Source organism: Hippopotamus amphibius, chromosome 7 (assembly GCF_030028045.1).
Source record: "Hippopotamus amphibius kiboko isolate mHipAmp2 chromosome 7, mHipAmp2.hap2, whole genome shotgun sequence".
In the NCBI taxonomy this organism is placed as follows: domain Eukaryota; kingdom Metazoa; phylum Chordata; class Mammalia; order Artiodactyla; family Hippopotamidae; genus Hippopotamus; species Hippopotamus amphibius.
In genome coordinates, this window is record NC_080192.1 from 84,538,588 (window position 1) to 84,551,238 (window position 12,651).

The 12,651-nt window shown below is 54.7% G+C and overlaps 1 protein-coding gene across 6 annotated transcripts in view; it reads left to right on the forward strand.

The window, feature by feature from the left end:
* Positions 1 to 6,385: 6,385 nt before the first annotated feature.
* The window catches only part of SH3RF3 (SH3 domain containing ring finger 3), a 224,441-nt gene continuing 218,175 nt past the window's right edge, over positions 6,386 to 12,651 (forward strand). For all 6 annotated transcript variants that reach the window (XR_009054670.1, XM_057741557.1, XM_057741558.1 and 3 more), the window contains exon 1: positions 6,386 to 7,991. Coding sequence is in view for 5 of the 6 variants with exons in the window: in XM_057741557.1 (XP_057597540.1) it covers positions 7,470 to 7,991 (522 nt within the window). In the remaining variant the exon portion in view is untranslated. The remainder of the gene's footprint in view (positions 7,992 to 12,651) is intronic.

Consider the following 12,651-nt stretch of genomic DNA (forward strand, 5'->3'; position numbering starts at 1 on the left):
AGGAAGCAAATGTAGGCTTCTGCAGAGCAATGACTCATCCTGCACTTGGACTAATGACATCTACACCAAAACTACCTGAAAACAGTGCCTCTTTGGGTGAATAACGCTGGCATGTGTCCTGTGAGCCCGAGACGGAGGCTCTGTCACCCCCTCTGCATCATTTGCAAAGCACTCAGTCACACCTGTGAGCATTTTGCAACCTGCAGATAGACCAAGCTGGAATGACTGAGGGTATCCCCTGCCGCAAGCTCCTGGGTCTCGTCCTTGTCCTCTGAGCGGGAAGCAGGTAGGGTCTTCCCTGCACGTCCCAAGGGAGGAACAGAGCTCTCTCTTCTCACCCGTGGCCTCATCTATCACCTCCAGGAAAATCACTCCCAGATCCACATGCCCCGCTCTGAGGTCCCTCTGGAGTTAGTTGCATTACTAGCTCCAGACATCTGTGCCTCCCAGGCCTGCCAGCACCTCAGACTCGTGCCTGAAATGAGACTTGCTGTCTGGCCCCTTAACTCAGCCCCTGTGCTCTCCTTTTGGTTGAGGGTCTTCTTGATTCCTTGCTCTCTCCCTCATACCTCCACAGCGAGAGGAGGTGTTTCTTTCCTCCGGTGTGTACAGCACCTGCTTGCTCATGGGGAGGGCACAGGCTTCAATCTGGACACGCAAAGAGCTTGGATTCAGAAAAGGAAGACAGTGCATCTGTGCTGCCCAGGAGAGAGGATGAGGTCACAGGGGAAGAACAGGTATGGTTTCAGGTGAAACGGGAGGGAAGGGGCTGCCCACCCTTTGCTTTCCATTCTCCTGCCAATCAGATGTCTTCTCCACGCCTCGCGCTTCACCTTTGACCTTGCGGATGCCCTTCGCCCTGCCCTGGGCTCCTCTCCCCTCCTTCAGCCCAGGCAAGTCCTGTCTGTGCACTAGGCTGAACACCTCCTCCCTGCAGTCCTCCTGGCTGCCCTTCACGGTGAGGTTTCAGTACTGACTGCAAGTCCCGAGGACAGCCTCTGAACTTTCTCCTGCTGACTCTCCTGGGCCAGGGCTGTGCCCTCTGCAGCGATTGGGTGCTCATGTATATGGTTAATAGACTTGGAGGCTAATTATACTCTGGGGGCTTTGCACAGCTGGATGGCAGCTGAGGGCCTGGTGGGGCAGGGGTTCAGTGGAGAGAAGGCCACGTGCAGAGGACAGAGGACAGAGGAAGGATGTCAGAAGTGAGGCGCTTCCCAGGAGGGTCTCAGGCCTGTGGACGGCATGGCTCCCACCCGCCTTCTCTCTACGTGTTACTGACACAGATGTTACAAGCACTGGAAACTCTGATTCTACTGTTATTATGACCTCATGCCTCCACACACGACACACGCTGTGTGAAATTAATTTTGAGAGCCTCATCCCTTTTAATAAAAAGAAAGTGCAGTAGAAAGTCCAGATCTCAGATGCCTAAAAGCACTCACTGTGATCTCATCTGATCTTGGAGGGGAGGGGAATTTAGAGGTCAGCTGGTTCAGCCTCTTCAAATGCAGTTCAGCCCAAGTCTGTGGATGTTTATTAAATGCTTGCCAATTGCAGGACAGTTCTTGATGGGTCTTAAAAGAGCAATAAAGCACAGTCTTTGCCTTTGAGGAGTTTGGGGGCTGATAGGGGCTACAAGACCACTACAAAATAAATAGAAGGAAAGGCAGAAGAGGGAAGATGCAGGGAAAAAGAGCCACATGGATTCAAAGAGAGGCAACCAGGAGACACATCCTGGAGGAGGTGGTTTGTGAGATAGAAGGGGTTTCAAAGAGGAGCAGAAAGATGCAGAGTTTACACCCATAGGTGGACAGGTAGGGGCGCTGTTGGAAGAGAATCTGGAAGACAAGAAGAGTCCCAGCAGCTGTGAGCAGGAGCAAGCAGCTCCCATGTGGGCGAGAAGGGGCTGCGGGTGGAGGGGCCACCATCTGGAGGGAGCGAGGGCAGAGTTGGGGTCATGGAAGTGGAGGTGGAGACACGGGGAATACAGACCTATTATGATGTAGAAAACTGCAGAGTTGGTGACCAGGTGTATGTGAGGGACCAAGGTGGGGGAACACCTTAAAGGGGGGCTTCTGTTTTAATTTAGACACCAGGTCAGTGAGGGGCCAGGAAGCCACAGGAAGGTGCACTTTGGGTGAAATTCATTCGGTTGCAAGTGACAGAAACCCAGCTCAAACTAGCTTAAGCAAAAGCGGGATTATCACGGCTCACAAATGCTATAAGGACAGCTTTGTCCACTAACTCAGGGGTCAAATGACATCATCTGGACGGTCTCCCCCCCCACCCCATCCCTCGATTCTCTCACCTGTGCTCTCACCTGTGCTCTCACAGGCCTTCTTCACAGGCTGGGAAGGTGGCCACTGAAATCCCAGAGTCTACATTTTCAAGGCTTTGAATCCAAAAGGAAGAGAAAACTTCGATGTCTATATTCACGTGTCAAAGTCTCAGGTTAGCAGCTCACTGGGGCTGCTTTCCTACGTGCCTGCCCTGAACTAATCTCTGATTGGCCAGTCTAGGCCACATGGCCTGTCGGGGACCCAGGTGCAGGTGTGGTGATGGGGCCACTTGAACTGGGATGGGAGGTTCCCCAAAGGAGGGGGTGCTGGGCTGAGCAGTACCATAGCCTAAAACGGAGGTGCCCTGTGGGAGAGGAGGGAGAGATCAGGATTGGTGTCTTTTACAAGATTCTTTCCAGACATAACTGTGCTTGAAGGTTCTCCTGCCCCACGAGACTGCCACGGCTGAGGGCAGACAGCTCGGCCCATCAGGAAGCTCTCCTCTGTGTGCAGCAGAAACCTGCCTCCCTGAAACTTTCACTCGTTCTAGTTTTCCCCCAATAATAAGTCAAAGCAAACGTTCTCTTCTAATATGTCATTCAGTATCAGAGATTCCAAGGGCCTCAGGCCTCAAGGAGGTGAAGTCCTCCACCCTGCAGCTTCCAAAGACGTGGCTGAGGTTCACAGTGGGGAGGGCGTCTGCAAGACAGGCTCTGCCCACGCTGCCTGGTCCACAGGCTCCACGCTCGGCAGCTTCTGGTGGGCAGAAGACCTCGAGGGGCTGTTTGGGGCGTAATCTGACGTCCCAAGGGTTCATCTGGTGCCCAGCCAGCTCAGGGGCTGAGGGTTGCTGCTGGTCAGCACAGCAACAGCTGTCTCAAGTTGAGAGTCTTCGCTGGCCTCTGATGGACAATGAATAATGTGTGTAAATTAGGATTCCCTGTTGCAAACCACAGAAACTGACTCTGGCCAATCTAACAAAAAAGGAACTAATTAAATGATACTGAGAAGCCCACAGGATCACCAGGAAGGCTGGCAGAACAGTGGAGGCCACAGCCCAGGCTCATCACTGCACTCACACCTGGGCTGGCGTGGTGATCACAGTCAGCTCTCTCCGGACAGACTGCCTGGCTGGCACCAGACTCTGGGTGCTGCTGCCGCTGGCCCTCCTTCCTCCGCCCCACCTGTCCCGCCATCCTCCCCTACCTGCCCAGCATCTGCCATCCTCCTTCCACCTCCCAGGAAGGACTCCAGAGGGCCGAGTCTGAGTCACATCCCCACACCCTTGCTGGAAAAACAAACATCTGACTTTCACCGAGTGGAATTTCTCCCAATCTGAGAAGGAGTTGAGGTCTTGGGCTACCAGAAACCTGACACACAGCCACCTGCCCTGTGTCCTCCGAACTGTCTGCTCTTTGGATGGACGTTTTCTCTTCATTCTTCCTAAATTCACGGACGAGTCCTCTGGATCCCTTTCCACTCTGTCATTAATAGCCAGTGCCTGGAATTGGAAGCAATCCCGTAGACGTGGTCCTATGGCCTAAGGTGCAGTGAGATGATTTTTTTCCAAGTCCTGCCCCTTAACTTCCCCTCATGCATCCTAAGACTCCATCACTCTCCTGGGTGCCATGCTGACACTCACGTTGACTGGTTGTGCTATGGTCACCTGAATTCTCAAGATCTTTTCACATGAATGGCTGTTTAAGCCAGGCTTCTCCATCATGTACAGATACAACTGACTTCCTGAGCATGTGCAAGTTTAACTGAGTAATAGAAACCTGTGCTTGTAATGCTTGAACTACTCAGTTCACATCCTTAAGTTCCTTTACTCTGCAGCTCACTTCCTTTGGCTGCTTCAACCAGAAATTGCCAATTGGGCCAATGTGGCCATGCTCATTTTGTTTGGCTAATAGGGTGTTTTTCTGAGAACTGAACTGGGTGCCAACTGTTGAACACAGGAGAGCCCACATAAAAAGCAGACCCTCCAACTTCTCTGGAAAAGCAGAAAGATGGGGTGGGGCTGGGCTCCCATGTACTCAAGGAGTTGCTGGGGCTGAGTCACAACGCCTGCCTTTGCAAGGCCTAGCACAACTCCCCGGGGTCCTACCACCAGCCTGCCCAGCCTCTGAGGATGCCTGGGCCTCCAGCCTGCCTGTGCTGTGGGAGTGGGTTAAGGCAGGGGCCCAAGGGGAGGTGGGGGTCTGAGAAAGGTGGGGTTCAGTGGCCTTGTGTTTGCTCTTATGTGGCCTTGGTCGTGTGTAACAGGGGGAGACAAAGGTAGGGGTGGTTCCCTTTGCCTAGCATACCACATGTCCTGAGACCCTCTCCTCTCCTTCTCTGTGATCCCTGAGGTGCTGCCAACCTTCAGATGATTGTCCCCTGAAGCCAGCACACATTGGTCCAGACAGTGGCCACCTGGGCCAAGCTGGGTGGCAGGGTTTTAAAACTTGCAGCCCAGGACAGGGTCAGAGGAATGTCTTTTGTCAGTGGCCAAAGCCATAGATCAAATGTTTCTGGAGTTTAACCATGTTTCCTGTCATGTGGGTAGGGAAGTAGAGGCAGCTGGTATGAGAGGGAAGGAGTATGTCCCATAGAGAGAGGGGTGGAGGCCACCCACCCTGGGGCCTGTCTGCAGTGACCTGGCCCAGTTCTTAGCTTGGGGTCTTGATTCCCGTGATCTCTTCTGCACCTTTTAAAACCTCACTTGAGGGACTTCCTAGGTGGTGCAGTGGTTAAGAATCCACCTGCCAATGCAGGGGACATGGGTTTGAGCCCTGCTCCAGGAAAATCCCACATACCGTGGAGCAACTAAGCCCATGTGCCACAACTATTGAGCCCATGTGCCACAACTACTAAAGCCTGCATGCCTAGAGCCCGTGCTCCACAGTGAGAAGCCACTGCAATGAGGATCCTGCACACCACAATGAAGAGTAGCCCCTGCTTGCTGCAACTAGACAAAGCCTGTGTGCAGCAACAAAGACCCAACACAGCCAACAACAAATATTGTAATTAAAAAGAAAAAAACAAATCTCACTAGAGTTGGTTTTTGTTCCTTGAAACCCAAAGCATCCAGGGCACATCGCCCCAGACAGCCCCTGCTCTCTGCCAGCCTGCTCTCTGCCAGCCTGCTCTCCACCAGCTCTCCCAGCTCCCCGGTGTCCTGTGTCCATGCCACCTGCTTTTGGATCAAACATTCTGAATCCTTTGTTATTCTGGGCACAGGTCAAAGGTTAGAAGGATGGCCATGTGGGGACCCTCCAGGGAGGCCTGCCTCCAGGCCCGGTCTCGGGGCAGCACAGGAGGGATGCCTCCATCTCACACTGGCCATGCTAACGTCAATAATCATGCACAATCCACACTAGGAGAGCCTAGAAGGCAGGCGGGGCAAGGCTCCTGTGGCCATCAGAAGTCAGGAGCAAAGTTTCCCTGAACTGGCCGCCTCACTTCATGGACTGAGGGTGTGACTCAGGATACCCGGAACTGAGATGCTAAGCTGTGCATTCAAATCACCACGAGGCGAGGACTTGGAGACCGTTTTTTCATTAATTCCACAAATATTTATTGAACACCTACTATGTGCCAGGCATTGCCCTAGGCACTGGGATATTACAGTGTAAAAATATGCGGTTTGTAAGGAGCTGATATCATAGTAGGCTGTGATCTTTTACACGCATTCAGTTCTGGAGACACAAACGTAAACAAAATCCTGCCGCGCTGACTTCATAACGATAAGCCTCACCTTCCTCATATGCAATATGAAGTTAAAATAATTATCTGACAGGGCTGTTTAGAGGATTAAATAAAAAGATGCACTTTCTTGGCATTGAAGCCTCAACAAATATTGCTTTCTCCCTGAAAAATCAAGAAAGCTACATTTAGTATCACACCGCAAGACATCCTGACCGGCAGGCAGGCCCTCGCGCCCTTCTACTGTAGCCCGGTCCCAGGCTGTGTAGTGTCCAGCGTCCGGCCCTGGACCAGGCTGTGTCGGCCCCGGGCTGGGCCCAGAGCGGCCACGAGGGGGCAGCGCTCGGCAGGGAATCTGCTCCACCGGCCGCGGCCCCGCGGCCCCCGGGCCTCCGTGCGCTCTTGCGTCGCTCTGACGCGCCCGAAGGCGGGCGCCGGGAAGGAGACCGCGGCACCCCTCGCCAGCGCCTCCCGAGGAGGGGTCGAGAGCGTCCCCAAGGGCGCCCCGCGCGAGGCTGGGGTCCGGCGGGCAGCGGCGCAGCCTCCGAGCCAAGTCGCCAGAGGACCCCAGCTCCCTCCCCTCCGCTTCGTCCGGCGCCTCGCGCCCACCCCGGCTCCGGAGCTGTCACTTCCGCGCGCCGCCGGGTAGGGGACCGGGCCGTCGTCGAGGAGGATGCCCGGGTGTTGGCTGCGTCCGCAAGCGGCTGGCCGGCGCTGCCCAGGGAAGCGGTCGGGATAGCGCCGCCCAAAGTTTCCTTCGCGGCGGCGTCAGGCGGAAACATCCCGCTCCGAGGCTCACGGAGAGCGAAGGGAGGCTAGGGCACCAGAGGGGACAGGCCCAGGCCTGCGCGGGAGGGCGCCCCGGAGTTCATGGGGGCTCTGGAGGCTCCCTAAGGGCAGGACTGGTGGTCGGCGTGTGCCCAGGCGGAGGCAGGTCCAGGGCGCGGCTGCCCGTTCCTAGCGCCCGGCAGTGACCGTGACCTCCGCGCGCTCCCCGCGCACGTGCTCGTCGCCGAGCACGAGGAGGGGTCCGGCTGCACCCGCTGGGCAGCGGCTAGGGGGCAGGCCCAGGGCACACAGAGGCGGTGCGGGGGAGCGCGCACGCCGCGCCCCCGCCTTCCCCGGGATCGGACTGGCCGCTGCGAGCGCAGAGCCGCCGGGTGTCGTGCCTGCCCGGCGGCGGCGCCACTGGACCCCGTGCGGGGAGGAGTCGCGGAGGGACAGGTGTAGCCCGCATCCGCGGGCGCCGCGCGCCGAAGAACTGGGTGGACTCGGCGGCCCGGAAGGGGCTCGCGGGGCTCTGAGGTCCGGTCCCTGCCACGCAGGCCGGTCGGCACCACTTGGCGCTGCCAGTCGCAGGGGAGGAAGTCGCGGTGCAGTCCGGTTCCCCAGCGGCCGTCCGGGCGCGACCCTGGCGCCCACTACCCGCGGCCGCCCCCGCAACGACCCCCGCAGCGGCCCTGGGACCTAGAGGTGAGCGCCGCCGCCGGCGCCGTCCCCATGCTGCTCGGAGCGCCCAGGCTGTGCGCTTCCAGGGCGGCCGCCGCTGCGCAGAGCGAGGGCGACGGCGACAGGCTGGGCGGGGACATGGACGAGTCTTCGCTTCTGGACCTGCTGGAGTGCTCCGTGTGCCTGGAGCGCCTGGACACGACGGCCAAAGTGCTGCCCTGCCAGCACACCTTCTGCCGCCGCTGCCTGGAGAGCATCGTGTGCTCGCGCCACGAGCTGCGCTGCCCCGAGTGCCGCATCTTGGTGGGCTGCGGCGTGGACGAGCTGCCCGCCAACATTCTGCTGGTGCGCCTGCTGGACGGCATTCGCCAGCGGCCCCGCGCAGGCGCTAGCCCCGGCAGCAGCCCGCCCGCACGTCCTGGTCCGGGCCCTGGGCCTGGTTCGGGGGCGGCCTCGGCGCTCGCGGGTGGTGGGGGCAGCGTCCCTGGCTCCCCGGTCCTCCTCCCCGCGGCGACCAGCGCCACCGCCAGCCTGCGCGAGCTGGCGACCAGCAGGAGCGCGCCCCCGGCAAAGGTGGGTATGCGCTTCGCCGAGGTGTGTGTGTGTTGGGGGGTGGGGACGGGGGCGAGGGCGGGGAGTGAGGAAAGGCAGGGGACCAGAGGTGCTCCTCGATGACCTTCGCCTTGCATTTCTTTCTCGACTTTGCTCCAGACTCCTTGGGTGTAATCCTCCAAGTCCCACTTACCAACTCTTGGACATCACGTGCTCCGCCCCCCCCACCCCCGCCCCTTTTGAACTTCTCCAGCACCTGCAGTCCACGCATCCTCTCCCTCTGGAATAGCTTTCCCACCTGCACTTGCTCTGTGGTGGCCTGTGCGTGTGTGGCAGCCCCCCACCCTCCCTTGGGGTGGGCAGGGCTCCCTGCCCCCTGCTCCCCTTCAGTGACTCGTGGGGCTGAGGTTGTTTCCCAACCTTGTAACTTTGCTGGGCCCTCCATCTCCCCAGACACAGCCTTCTTCTCCTGGACCCCCAGACTAGTCCTCTGCACACCCTCCCTAGCAGGACTGAAGTTAGTGCCTAGTGTTTTCCCAGGTTCTGGCTGCTGCGAAGATGGTGTCTGGCCAGGGAAGACCTGGCAGAGGCAAGTGAGTGCCTGGGTTGCAAGAATGCTAATTACAAACTCGTTTAGCAGGAGGGGAGAAGTTAACCTGGAGCCCAGGAATGTTTGGCTGAGCCGTTCTTGGACTTGGCCTGTCAGGCAGCCCTGGTTCTCCCCTGGGCTATCAGGCCCTCTGTGAACCTACTGGGTTGTTATTTGAAGTTTTTGTGTGTGTGTGTGTGTGTGCGTGTGTGCAGCTACATTGTACAGCGTGGAAGGCTTCTGTTTCAAAGACCTTATCTTGAGGGTTCTGGTGATTTGGTTTCAAGAGCTACTCAGAGTGTGTCATTTCACACCCTCAGCCACCTTGGGCACTGTTGTAGGGAGGAGGATAGCCCATGGGATGCTGGTTTAAGTGAGAAATGAGGAACTACTCATATTCTGTATTTTTTTTCAAATGTAGAAAAGCTTAAAAGGATTGTTGATTTATTGCAAATATCATTCATTTTAGAAAGCACAACCGTATCCTTCTGCTTTTGACCTTTTAATGGTCTGGTGGTGCATAAACCATTTAAGTAATCCTTCCTGTGTGTGAAGTGCTGAGGTGAGGGGAAAGTTCTCCATCCCAATTGCTCAGCACTGCAGTGTCTCTGCGTTTAGCAACTTAAGCCTTTGGGTGTTAAGCTTTGGAGTTAAAAGTCAGACTTTGCCAAACTGGGTTTTTCCTATGGGTCAGGGAGAATGCCCGTTCTCAAGTCAAAAATAGTCAAGGGATATTTACGAATGGGATCACTGCTGAAGGGGAATTGATTGTGTTAATTAATTTGGTTTTAATTGTGATTAAATCCAGTTGCAAGTGTTCTTGTTACAGATTTTCAAACTTTTCTTCCTGCCTTGCTGTTATTATCTAAGGTATTGTAATTAAAGGCATTTATTTGCAAAATAACGTGGCTACTTCCTCAGGCTCAGAGAACTAAATGAGTTTTGGAATGATGCTTCTAGTGAGGACGTTTTGCGAATCATGTTTTATCAGGAGGTTGAGAGGTAACATCTGGCCTTGAGGCAGCTCCTGGAATCTGTGGCATTTGTGGCATTTAAAGACGTTTGTGAAGGGGCTGAAGTGATAACTTTTAGTAATGACACTTAGTACCAGGGAATTAATTTTTTGTCACCTGGATTTTGGGATGATTGGTTGACTTTCTCTCTGGACATATGCAGCTAATAGACTATGTCCAGGGTCGTCTGAACCTGGTGGACGCTGAAACATATTTCCTTTTTTTCTTTTTCCTGTGTTACCTCAGTGTGACCTTCAGTCCTTTCTTCCAGGTCCCCCTTGCCAGGGAGACTAAGCTTCAGTCCTAGGAAGAGTCTGAATTAAATCCGATGTTACATTTGATCATTTTCAGAGGAAAGAGAAAGTAGTGGCCATGTGGACTGTAGTATCATGTAGCCTTTAATCTACTGATTTTCAAGAGTCGTTGGGCATCTTCTTGGGCAAGCAGACATCCCTCATAGAGGGCTGCACCATAAGCAGTCCTGTGAGTGTGGCGGGCAAAGGCTTCAGCTGAACATCACTTTCAAATAGGCTTTGGTACTTGACTGTCCACTGGAATATATCCGGAGTCTGGGTGTTGCCACACACTGTTTAATAGATGGGCACTCGTTATCAGCAGGTACCATATATGCCTTAGTAGCAGGTGACTGCAAATATAAGACAGTCCCGTTTACCAGTGAGAAGCTCCTTCAACCATCCTTTGGGACGTGTGGACATTTCAGGTGCGTAGGTTAGCAGATATCTGCTTAGATGTTTGTTAATTTAGTGACAGGTAGCTGCTGGGAGCATACTCACTCTGGTTGGTTCCTGAAGCACTTTCCACACCCTTCACTCGCATCTTTCACCAGAGTTACCTGGACCCTCCAGCCTGGTGGGCGGGGCTCTGCGTTCACCTGTGCATCTGAGACGTGGCATCTGGAATCAGGTAATTGTGCTGCCCTGGAACTTTTACACTGTGTTACAATGCCCAAGCCTAGCAGAGACTCGCCATCCTGCACTGGTCCCCCTTTAAGTGCACTGCCATCACAATTGCTGAGTTTCTTGGCCTAACTTGGTTTTTGTTCTGTTTTACGGTCTTGCAAGGTGACCCCTTAAACACCCTAACTTCATTGATGGAGGTTTTCAGGACAACTTGTCTTTCTGAGAGGGTTTTGCGGTTCACAATTGAGGAATTCAGAGCATACTTTTTAATGTGTCTGAATAAGGCTGTAATATCAGACAATTCCAATTTTTTTTGTGAGTGATTTTTTGGGAAGGGATTCTCTTGCCTATATTTGGCATACACAGGATTTGCTATGTACCCGCACCGTGCTGGGCACCAGCCTGGGTGAGCCAGGCCAGCGTGTCCCCTGATGGAGCTGGCGTTAGGGGCCGAAGCCGTTGTGCTCTCAGGAGATTCCGGGAAAACCGGGCGGGTGTCGGTCAGAACTCTGTGAAGGTTAAAGGAAGGACATTATCACAATCAAAGAACTCTAGAAGGCTTAGGTAAGGCTTTTGCTGATAGAAAACATAGTGTTAGAGCCTGATTAGTTTGCTTGCAGGCACTTGGGGATGTTTAAGTTGGATACCTGTGTATCTCTCAGCCAGTGTGACTGGGACCCAGTAATGGGAACAGTGAAATGAATCACACAGATGATGTCTATTAGATATTTTATCTTATAAACACAAGTGTAATAATTCATGGTTTTTTGAATGCAGGATCAGGACTATTCTTTGGGTTCTAACCTGCCTTTCTAGTTTAAACCACAGTCACAATTTATGATTTTCTATTTGTTTCTTTCAAATGGATTGAGAACTAAGAGATTTTCAAAAAATTATGAGTGGAGCACCTTCCAGATTTTAAATAATTCCCCCTCAATGTGTTCTGATTTTGTTCCTGCTGAAGTGAGTTTTAAAGCCATCTCTCTTTGGTGAGTCTTTCCTAAGCAGTCACCTTGGTTTTCCAAGGAGTGACTTTTTCTGTGCTCGGATGTCTTTGGTTTACATGCTGTTTAATTAGAGTTTATATTTATATGTAAGTATGTAAGCACACTTGCATAAACGTGCTTGGGAATCCAGACTCCCTGGGCAGGAGTGACGGCCTGGACAGTGGCCAGCTGGGTGGCAGCCCTCCTGGGGTGGATGCCCTGGCTGTCCAGTGGAGGGTTAGGATTAGGACACACCTGTGTTGTGGGGGTGGGTGGCTGTCATTTGGTCTGGGGCATAACAGGGACTCCAGAGAAGAGGCCTGGAGGCCTCACGAAAGCCAGGCAGCTCTTGGGACGGCAGACTGGTGACTGTGGTCACTGTGACGCCGGGGCTGACGCCGGCCTTTGTGACAGATGAGTTGTAGCCAGTCCTTCAGGACGTGTTTTCAGAAGGGCCCTGAGTGTGGAGCCAGCTCCTCTGGGATGTGTGACCCTTGACAGAGCGCCTGCTGTGTGCAGAGCGGGCCATGTTTTGTGTGTCCCCTCTCTTCCCAACTGCTCAGCGAGGTGGCTGGTTGGCAGATGGGAAGCTGACCCTGAAAGATGAACTCTGGACACACCAGCTAACTGGCTTCCTGGTTAGATGCCTCTCACTACACGAAGAACACCCTGGCCCCAAACCAAGTGGCCCAGGCCCTGAGGTCCACTGTGCCCGCGGCCACAGGTGCTTTCAGCTCGGCTGCTGTGAGGCTTGCCTGTGCAGAGCAAGGTGGTGGGGGTCCCGGGGGAGAGCATCTGTCGGCCATGGCTTTGGGGGCAGGTCACCAGTAGCCGTAGGTCTGGAGCCCGGGACGCCTAGGGTTTGTCCGGGGCTCTGTTCTGTCTTCAGAGATGTGTCCTCATCCATCCTTCTGCTCTGCCACCATCCTGGTGTCATCCTCAGCCCCACCCAGGGTTCTCAAGGTAGACGCAGAGGCCTCAAGTGTCTCATCCTTGTGACACTCTGAGAGGCTGAGTGGTCACTCTGCAAGTTGGGGAGCCGACCTGACTCTGCCGCCCTCACTCGTGTGCCCCCCTCTGCACGGGGGGCCAGAGCCGAATCCCAGGCCAGTGCCTGGAGCAGCCCAGCTCTGCGGTGTTTGGGACCAGCTACCCCTGTGGCTGTGGCCCCCT